General features: G+C 44.0%; 1 protein-coding gene across 1 annotated transcript; it reads right to left on the reverse strand.

Annotated features, from left to right (window-relative positions):
- Positions 1–6,888: 6,888 nt before the first annotated feature.
- Positions 6,889–10,443, reverse strand: CLV1 (Leucine-rich receptor-like protein kinase family protein). Its single transcript, XM_078592152.1, has 2 exons — positions 7,421–10,443; positions 6,889–7,336 (listed from the first exon to the last, which is right to left on the reverse strand). The coding sequence occupies exons 1-2, from the start codon at positions 9,987–9,989 to the stop codon at positions 6,993–6,995; spliced, it is 2,913 nt and encodes a 970-aa protein (XP_078448278.1). The 5' UTR covers positions 9,990–10,443; the 3' UTR covers positions 6,889–6,992.
- Positions 10,444–10,983: the final 540 nt, after the last annotated feature.

Genomic DNA, 10,983 nt, shown 5'->3' on the forward strand with positions numbered 1-10,983 from the left:
AATGTTTTATTTGTGTATTCTTAAGTGCATCGCTAGAGGTGAAAATCATGACATAAAGATTGAATCATTCCTTTTAGGTGTAGCTAATATATTCAACACACACCAGATTCAGATACTCGATACAGAAGAAATGAAAATATTTATTTGGGAACACAAATCCTTTTGGAATTATTCCATCATCCTCATTGATTGAACTGTTAATTTGATTGTATATCAATAATGTAGTTGAGAAGAGATTTTAATAAGATATTCTGAGTTCTAATTTAACTGGAAATATGATTTGGCCACACATGATTTAGAAAGTTGAGGTTTATACAATATAAACCGCAGAAAAATGACACATTTCCGTAATGAATCCTGGTCAATTTCCTCATAATTATTCGTAGGAAATCAAATTACAGTTAACAAAATATCTTCATATGCAGCACATACTTTTGTTTCCTGATATTTATGTAGTGTATTTGGTTTGCATTCATCAACATCTCCCTAATCTATTCATCCGTTTATATTTATCTCACTTCTATTTCACTCTCAGATGCATCGCTCAATTGCAGCCAAAATTATGATTCTCAATTGCCTCCACACTTTTTTCATAAACGCTGGGGCCTAAGAGACACCTAAATATTTTTTTGTTCAGCAACTGATTATCCGTGCAAAGGGACATTTTTCTCCACTAGCATATTGTTTGAACTCAACCGGGCCTAATCTTCAACTTTCATGGAAAACTAAAATATGAGGTATCATGAATGAAGAAGCTTTATTCATCTGTGATAAATAATATATATATCTTCAATTTCTTTTGAGTTTTTCCATTTATAATTTCTGGAATTTTACTTATGAATTTTTATTTTCAGCTCATTCATTCCGATGCGTCAATAAAATTCTGTACTATTTTATTGAGGTGTCTCAACCTCAGAGAGGGTAACAACAACCTGATGCATGATTTATTTTTTATGGCATTAAATTTCCCCATGTGTCAAGGGTTTTGGGACATACGTGTCTTGGGCGAAAAATTGAATCCCATTATAAACTAGGGCTTCATTTTTCCCACTCCCTCTTTGTTGCCCTTCGCTTATGCATTGAGAGGCAAATTCAGAGTTATGCTGTTTTCTTCTCTTAGTTCATTCTCAGGGTGTTAGGTCCTAGTATCCTAGATCTAGATGAAGACAAGGATTCCACACAGTGGAAGATACGTAAATAGAATCAAACGGCATCGATAAAACATCATTGAAACGAAGTACCTTTGCACTGATTGCATCCATGATTACTTGGATCCCAGCGCGAGACAAATTGAGCTGCTCAAGTGTGCAACCTTTAGATGTATCCACGCGGTCCTCGACACGTTGGCTCTCCTCCTCCTCTTGATGAGCCCCGTTCTACCTCCATTGTCGTTATTACGCCTTCCCGAGCGCATCGGGCTTGGAGAACAGTCATGGTGGACGGGAGAAGAAGATGAAGGCCCCTGAACAATTCTGGCCTTGCTGAATTTTGTTCAAGGTCTTCCCCTATTTATACTGAGTATTTTTACAAAAAACTCCAAAACTTAAGTATATCTTCTGACATCAAAAAGACCATTTGCGTGTGACCCTCTAGGCCCATGTATCAGTCTAGTTAACGACTCTAGTAGCCCAATAACCTTTAATGGCCTTCCAAATTAATTAACTGTATTATCATATAGATTAATTAACGTCGTATCAATTTAACCCAATTGATAGGTTGAATCATGTGGGGTTCCAAGCAACACCTCGCGCTCTAGAAGATACAAAGGAGTGTGTATCGACTCACTCATGGAACATGTTTGTCATCGGTTTTCGTGTATGTATAATCCCTCATCCACTTGATGTTCCTTGGAGGACTTAGGTATGGTCAACTATCAAATCATCATCGGTCATCCGAGTTAGTACTGATGCATTCAGAAATCATCAGAGAACTCTTCTCAGATATTTCACTACCTTGGCCAAGGACTTCATCGCATTGTCTTCCTTGAGCTGGCACCTCTTATTCCGAGGGTGGACGATCCCATCTTGACCACTCAATCATCTTTGTGAATTTGATGTACCTGAACTAAGACTATTAAGAATCCCATGATTAGGGACATGTAGGTCATAGTCAAGGTACAACTGTCCGTCCACAAGACGTCTTTGGTGTCTCAGGTTTAAGGACCACTTAAACAACTCTGATGTAAATCAACCTGATTCACATTTTGTATAATAACATTTAGGGATTTGTACAAATCAATTAAGTGAACTCTTTCCACTAAAGAGCACCCACTTCTATCCTTAAGTGTCTCCACACTAATGGCTATGGGAACGACCATACTCATCATATGAGTGAGGCTAGATAGTGCTACTCTATCCGAATACTTCGATGTCCTTATCACGTATTCTTCGAATAGGAATATTTAGAACACATGCTTAAAAACTAGTGATCTCCGTATTACAATCTCATAATAATTCAACTAGTCCGATCATGTATTGATGGACTTCATTATAAGCATCACACATGCACTGTAATGAATATGTTATATTAATAAAAATGGAACGAGATATGGAATGTGTGATTGGCTTGCCGGCCACATATATTTCCATCAAAGGGCTCAAGGATAAATTAGAGGTTTGAAAAAGGGGCAATATTATTCTTGTCCCAGAGTTATAGAACTAGAATAAGGCTTAGTGGTGAAGAATAACAATAGTCTTCTTTAGTTATCTTGATGAGGTGGGAATAAGGTTTCTGCATACCATTGGAGAGCCAGATTACTAGATACATTTAGGTTTTATGTTAGCCTTATTAGTTTGATCTAGAGACACTTGTTTGACTCACATCTCGTCATGAAGAAGAATCATATATAAATGATAAATCTTTTTGGAGATTATGTATTCAATTGATTAATTGTGTGAGGATTCAAGAGGTTCTTGGACTGGAGTGGAAGAAGATTATGGGGATGGAGAGAAATTTTCCACCTGGAACATTTCTGTTCCAGTCAAGGGTCTAAAATTAGGACATGATGGAATCATAAAAATGATGATACATTAGGCTCTGGCATCACCAGCGTGCCAGGCCATGAGTTTTCATTCTGATTAATTTTAACGTATGTTCATTTTATACAATAAATTAATGGATTTGACATCAAGTACATCCCCAAACTCAATTACTATGGCTACATGTTTAATATTAGACATGCCCACAACTAGGACAAGTCGTTCCATAATACAAGGCACAATCGGTCAAAGGTTTTGGATGGGTTCACTAAAATTAGCCTAAAGAAGTACCTATTCATTCTTTTTTAGGCGTAAAACCCTATGCACAAGGTATTCATCAAGCCAAATAAAGATACATCATGAATGTGTTCAAGATAATTTTTTAGAAAGTCTACCATAAGTTTTGCAATGACATCAAAGAGTGTATCAAGCAAGCAAATAGTAATTGTTCAGTTTGATCTTCATTCAAACAAGCTACATCTAGAAAACATCATTATGGAGAAAATAGAGGAATTCACTCGATTTATCTACGATTAAGATCTGCCGTAGAGACTGATCATGAAGAAGTCCTTAAGACAATTGTGGTTCTACAATAAACAAGTTGTGGGAAATCAACCCAATCCAGGTGTAGTGAAAGCCATATTAGGGAGGATGTATGGAAAATTATAAGGAAACCGGTCCTGATATTTGATGACGTCTATACTATCTCACTTAATAGAGATATTTGGACTGCTGAGAATTCCATTACTTAATTAGGCATCATGTAACATTGGGTTGAAACCGAGTGGAAGCTATGTGAGATACTTCTTGGTCTCCAGAAAATCAAAAGATTACACAGTGGTGTAAACCTTGCAAGGATTTTTATAAAAGTCATACTTATGGCAATGAGTCAAAACTATGTTCCATTGATGTATGCATTGAAAAATATAAATATTTTAGCTACCATGACACATGGTTTAAAGTTTGTGAACCCACACTTTATTATGGAGCACAACAATCTCAACCTCACCATCCACGTAAGATTGAAGATTATTCATAATCTGAAAACACCAAGGATAATGTCACATGAGAGGAAAGTATAGATGCATTGATAAACACCAGACAGACTACATAAGGCACTCGTGGATGGTTGTACACGGTGCAACCTTGACCCTTTGGAAGTGGTTGTTTCTCACGTGGGAACCATGGCTAATGTATTGCAGGGCTACATGCAACAGATGGAGAAATATTTTGACATTTTCAAATAGTCTAAGTTACCAAATTCAAATAAATACAGGTCAACTTCTCTGCACATTCATCGCCCATGCTTGAGATTTTTAAAGGAGCTCTTGCCAAGAAAGGGGCTTCATAACATGGCTCTATGCTTCATTTTCATGCTAAAAAATGATCACATCATTTGTAGGATTGACCGGAACATTCTTGAAAAATATGTGGACATCCTTTATTAATTGTGCAATGGTTTGGCATTCATTTGCTCAGCCAAAAAATTACCAATCATTGAGGACATTACATTCATCACAACACTCACAAGCCACCTTGTGTACACAATGGATAATTCATGCCAACTTCCACAATCAAAGCATAGGGATGCATTAAGAAATGCATGAAATGCAATACATGTGAGCTCTCTTAGGTGCAATCTAGTCTTGCCAATTTGAAAATATTGGACATATTTTCAAGATTAGAGGTAGTGGGCCCCTCATGCCGCTATGATGTGCTTTCCTATCTTTGTTGTCTCTTCAATTCTATATATGCTCCACACGTGGGCAACCAAAGAGTCTAGTAAGGATATTGGTTATAAGGACGATAATCACAACCTTATGGCACCTCACACTCATATTCATGTAACGAGGTCAGAGTCATAGACCACACTCAATACCTAGGCAATAGTAGGAGAATTATTTCAACATCTGGTGTAGTGATGATGAATATACTCCCTTTAGATTGCGCAAGGATGTCAGCACATGATACATTCCAAACCAATCCAAACTTACACTTGAGTTTCTAGAAGTGAAAATATTTAGTGGAGCAAAAATTATCCATCAACTATGACATTGACATAGAAAGCATTAAGATGCTAATGATGTTGAAAGCAAGGTTACATCATGAGGACCAAGACTCCTCAAACTCCATAAGAGTTGATAAGTTATGTTCAATTTACTTTATTTAATTTTATGAATTATATTTTATGGAAATATATGTGGCTTATAAACCAATTGCACATGTCATATCTTGTTCAATATTCCATGAACAGATACAATGACTAAATCAATTATGATGAGCTCAAAATATATATATCATTAGTTTTTAAACATTTTTTCTAAGTACTCTTATATAAATTACACTTGATAAGGACATCAATGATGTAAATGCACTATATAGTCTTAATCATATGATGAGTACGGTTGATCCCGTAGCCATTAGTGCGTGACACTAAAGTTTAGAGGGTACTTTTTAGAAGAAAGTGTTTATTGAATTGATATTTGTGAATCCCTGAATGATGTTATACCACACTATGAATAAGGTTGATTCATGTCAAGATTATGTAAGTGGTCCTTAGGCGTAAGATGTCAAATACATATAGTGTAAGATAGCTGTTTTTTAACCATGACCTATGAGCTCCTATTCATGAAATTCCAAATAATATTAGCTCAGTAGTAGCGAGAAATTCACACAGATGATTGGTTGTTAAAGGTGTAATATTCTATCCTTGATATAAGAGGAGATAACCCAAGGAAGACGATGCAATGAAGTCATTGGCCAATGCGATTGAATATCAAAAAATATATTTTTGATGATTTCCCAATATATAAGTACTAACTTGGATGACCAAATAGGATTTGGCTGTTGACTGTAACATATGTACTCCTTGGAGAGTTAAGAATACGAGGCATTATACAGAGAAGGTGACTAATGAAAATAGGGTTCCATGACAGAGTCATTATACTAGTTTGTATGTTTAGGGTATTTGGTGTAGCTTGACACCCCATGGGTTGGAAACTTAACTGATCAATTGGGTTCAACCAAATTTTGTTTAATTAATCTGTGTTTATATAAATAATTACTTAGGTTTTCTAGTAAAGGTATTATGTACTTATATTCTTAACTACACTGAATTATGGGCCTAGAGGGTCACAAAAAAGTAGTGTTTTGGAAACTCAGGGATTTTTTCAAGAAATATTATTAGCAGAAATACGAGAAATCCCTCAACAAAATTCACCATGTTCAATTTCTAAACAATCACTTTGGCATAAAATTTGACTTGTCCAAATATTTGGAGAAAATTTACACATTTCAGCGGTCAATTTATCCAACGGGCTTTGCTGAGCTCTTAGCTAAAAGTTTGTAGAGAAACAAAGTTGGTAAAGTTTTCAATATATTTTGGGTAGGTAGTGTTTCACAATCTCTTTATCCATCACATCTAATTGTGGATGTTCAAGTTTAAGACTATGAATCATAAGTGAGTTCTATACAGCTTTCTCTCCTCTCTTCCACGCGTTGTTGAATGAGTCATTCCCTTAATTTTAACATCAATGATTGAGAAATTCTAACTGAAGAGTAAATCTGTAAAAGCTTCAGAAAATCAGACTATGGCCTAATAACAGATTATCGCACATAGAGTTTCTAACATCAATATCTAATGCCCAGATCGATCCGAACCAACCCCAAACCCATTTTAAAAACTTTTTATTTATAAATAATACCTTCAATTCAACATAAGCCGAACACCTTCAATCCCGGACCTGAAAAAAAGTCATTATAAGGGACACAAATTACCTGCAGTTTGTCCATCTCGTGAATAGCGGAAAATTTGTCCAACGTCCACCACGGCACGGCCCGAGAGGCCGAGACTAAAAAACTTGTAAAACTCCAGGAGAAGAAGCGCAGATGACGATACTAGACACTGCTATTCTTCCAAGTATCCGCTCAGGCCTCAGGCTTATCTTTAAATTTGTAATCGATGCACAAAAAAAACAACAAGCGTTAAGGGAGAGAAAGAAACGCCCACAGAACTCAGAGAGATAGCAAGCCAGCCGGCGGCGCACAGGGAGGCCCGGACAGCATCTGCACCACCTCGCGCATAGTCGGACGAGAAGCGCTGTTATCGTCCACGCAGCGCATGGCCACTCTGAAAAGAACGATTATCGTCTCCGCCGGCAGCGGCGGCAACCGCCGGTCCGCCACCGCCATCGCCGCCGCCGGCGACTCCTCCGCCGTCGTCTTCCTCACCCACCTCACGATATCAACCCCGTCGCCGAACTCCCCCACGGGCTTCCTCCCCGTCACCAGCTCTAGCAGCACCACCCCGAAGCTGTACACGTCGCTCTTCTCGTCCACCCGCAGCGTGTACGCGTACTCTGTCAAGAAGAAACGAAACCCATTCATTATTCTATCAGCAGTGCTCCCAAGAAGAAACCCATCTCTAAGAAGAGAAGTCTCACCGGGGGCTATGTAGCCGTAGGAGCCGGCGATAGAGGACATGCACTCGCAGCCGCGGAAGGGCTTGGCGAGGCCGAAGTCGGCGACGTGGGCCTCGAAGGCGGAGTCGAGGAGAATGTTATTGGACTTGACGTCGCGGTGTATTATGAGGGGAGAGCAGTCGTGGTGGAGATAGCAGAGCCCGCGCGCGGCCTCCGCCGCGATACGATAGCGCGATACCCAGTCCAAGCGCGCGCCTTTGCAGCCGTGTAGCAGCTCGCCCAAGCTACCGTTCGGCATGTACTCGTAGAGCAAGAGATTGGCCTCCTTGTTGGAGACGAAGCCCAGGAGACGAACGATGTTACGGTGCCGGATCTTCCCCAACGTTCGGATCTCCGCCGCGAACCCCCGGTCGCCGCCGCCGGCGCCGCCGGCTAGCTTCTTTATCGCCACCTCTGAACCGCCCTGCATGGACCCCCGATAGACCGTCCCCGCGCCTCCTTTCCCGATGACGTTATCGTCCTTGAGACACGCGATCACGTCGTCCACGGAGAACTCCAGCCGCTGGAAAGTCGTCATCCGCCACCGGCTCGACCGCCGCCGCAGGGATCGCCAGACGGCGGCGCCGACGGCCGCCGCTGCCAGGGCGGCGAGAGTTAGCAGGAGCTTCCATGGATTGAAGGGCTGGGAAGCGCTCTCGCTGGAGGTTGAGCGCCCGGGACGGAGATGACAGGAGCTGTTGCGGAGGGGAGCTCCGCAGAGATTAGGGTTTCCGGCGTAGGAGCTCTCGTTGAAGACGAAGAACTGGCCGCCGCTGGGGATTTTCCCTGACAGATTGTTGAAGGATAGATCGAGCAGGGTCAAGCTCTGCATCCCTTCGATCCTCTGGGGAATCCCGCCGTTTAAGCTGTTCCGGGAGAGATTCAACGTGTTGAGGTTGGGCAGGCCGGCGATGGCGGGGGGAATGACTCCGGTTAAACTGTTCCGGCTTAGATCGACGGAGGCCAGAGAAGAGCACCGCGATAGCTCCGCCGGGATCGCCCCCGTTATCGAATTCCCGCTCAAGTCCAGATTCGAGAGGTTCTTCAGGAAGCCCAACTGGGGGGGGATATCGCCGGAGAGGAGGTTGGAGGCGAGAGAAAGCGTCTGCAAGCCGGGGAGTTCGCCGATGGACGGCGGCAGGCGGCCGGAGATGGCGTTGTTGGAGAGCAGCAGCATGGCCATGGCAGGCCCCGCGAGGCGCGGCGGAAGCTCCCCGGATAAGTAGTTATCGCTGAGCTCGAGCATGTCCGCCAATGGCAGGTCGAAGAGCCCGGCGGGGATGGAACCGTTCAAGAAGTTCTTCGCCAGGCGGACTCTAGTCAGAGATTTGCACGCCCCGAGCTCCTCAGGAATCGGCCCGAAGAAGCCGTTTTCCATTAAAATGAGAGTCTCGAGCTTCCCTCCGTCGCAGAGGGTCTTCGGAATCAAGCCCGTGAGCCGGTTCGTCGCCACGTCGAGCTTCTTCAGCTTCCCGTTCCTGCCCAGACCGTCTGGCAACTCCATGGTGAAGTTGTTCTCCCAGACTTGGAGTACTTCCAGCTCGGAGAGCGAAGCGATAAAGGGAGGAAGCACTCCGTTGAGATGGTTTCGGAAGAGGTGCAGAAGAGTGAGCTTCTTCAGCCGCTCGAAAGAAGCCGGTATCCCGCCGGAGAGCCCGTTGATGGAGAGATCTAGAGATTTGAGGCTGGCGAGATCACCCAGTTCGGGAGGGATGCTTCCCGAGAGATGATTCATCTGCAAGAACAAAGAGTCGAGAAAGCGGAGCTTCCCCAAGCTGGAGGGTATCTTCCCGGTTAGATTACAGCTCCCCATGTCAAGGCGGACGAGCGCTCCCAGATCGCCAAACTCCGGCGGAATACCGCCGTCGTAAGCGTTGTAATAGCCGATATACATCTGCTGAAGCCGCGAGAGCCGGCTCAAACTAACGGGGATACGCCCTGAGAGGGCGTTCCCGTTCAAGCCCAAGTACTCGAGGCTGATTATCTCGGAGTAGCGTTCGGGAATCTCGCCGGAGAAGAAGTTCCCGCCGAGGTGGAGGTAACGTAGCCGGCGGTGACCGACGAGGCCGAGAGGCAGCGGGCCGCTGAAGTTGTTGTTATACGCGTCGAGAACTTCGAGCGCCGGCAGCCCGGCGGCGACGGCCGCGGGGAACTCGCCGGAGAAGACGTTGTTGGAGATGTTGAGCGCGCGGAGTCGCTTGAGGTTAGCGAGCTCAGGCGGCAGATCGCCGGCGATTGAGGTAGAGGAGATGGTGAGATTGACGAGTTCGGAGAGCAGCCCAATGGACGGCGAGAGCAACCCATTAAGCGGCAGGAAGGAGATGTTGAGGGAGACTACTCTGCCGCGGGAGTTGCAGAGAACGCCGGAGAAGGTGCAAGGAGAAGAGGAAGAGTTGGTCCAGTCGAGAAGGCCGGTCCCTCCTTCACCGAGCGCTGAAATCTTGATTTTCAAGAGAACACGCAGGTCGCCGTCGCCATCGTCGCCGTGGGAGAGTCCCCACGAGCAGACCAAAGACAAGAACAAGCATGCCACCAACAGTCGCTTCTGCATCTACGCGCCTAACTCCAGCCTTCTCTCCTTCTTCGAGTTATCACTATTGTGTGTGAGAGAGAGAGAGAGAGAGAGAGAGAGAGAGAGAGAGAAAAAGCGATAATAACAATCTTGCGCTAAATAAGCCCAGAGAAACTGCCAAAAGAGCTCGTCAGTGAAAGTCTGAAAGGCCTTCAGCCTGCAAGATACTAGAGAGAGAGAGAGGCGCTGACTGGCCAGTGCACAGAGGGGAAGAAGCGCCAACATGTGAGCATGAACAGATGGGGGGAGGCAAAGTGGCGGCATCTGGATTTGATAGGGGGTAAGTGTAGAGAGAGAGTTGATGTAATCGGATGAGAAAGGCGCTTTAGAATGTCTACGGAAGGCGGCGAGGTGACAAGATGATAAGGCCCATCAGGCCGTCTTCTTCTTCGGTCCGCTGTTCTTCCTCAAGAGCTGGAGTTAAGAGTTAAGATAGGTGACGCATGCCGAGGCAGATACACGCTGCGCCGTCAGCCGCAGAAGCTTGAGTAGAGAGTACTCAGGCTTAGCCTTTCCTGCTTGGTCAGGCTCAGCTTTCCGGCGACTGATATTCTTCGGGGAGCGTCGCCATCAACGCCGGCATGGGGAACCGGACGCCTTCTGAATTGGGTTTCGGGAGAGAGAATGATGGGTCTAAGAACTAGCAGAGTTTTCGTCGGATGCTCATGAACAGTGGAGTTTTTTTTCTTTCTCCTGCCGCTCGTAATTACTGTTGCTGGGGATTGGCCAGACAGAGGCGACGTAACGGCTGAGAGAAAAAAAATTGTAGAGAGTCGGATGATGAAGAGACGAAGAGAGTAGAGGAGCAGACAGGATAATTTTTCAGTCGTCACTTTTCATGGTAGGGCACTCAGATACGAGGGGTGAGGGAAAAGAAATATCAGTTTTATATAGGTTCAACTTGATATGAATTCGGACATCAGATGATAGAGCTTAGAACATCCTAAGACAAGTGCATTTTTAACGTTTAAGG

This window comes from Wolffia australiana, chromosome 2 (genome assembly GCF_029677425.1).
Source record: "Wolffia australiana isolate 7733 chromosome 2, ASM2967742v1".
Lineage (NCBI taxonomy): Eukaryota > Viridiplantae > Streptophyta > Magnoliopsida > Alismatales > Araceae > Wolffia > Wolffia australiana.

What these genes read in the sequence shown, in the direction of transcription:
- CLV1 (XM_078592152.1), bottom strand. Translation starts at nt 9,989, where the DNA reads ATGCAGAAGCGACTGTTGGTGGCATGCTTGTTCTTGTCTTTGGTCTGC. An exon ending in CTACGGCTACATAGCCCCCG is followed by an intron (nt 7,337 to 7,420) that starts GTGAGACTTCTC and finishes TCTTCTTGACAG; the next exon opens with AGTACGCGTACACGCTGCGG.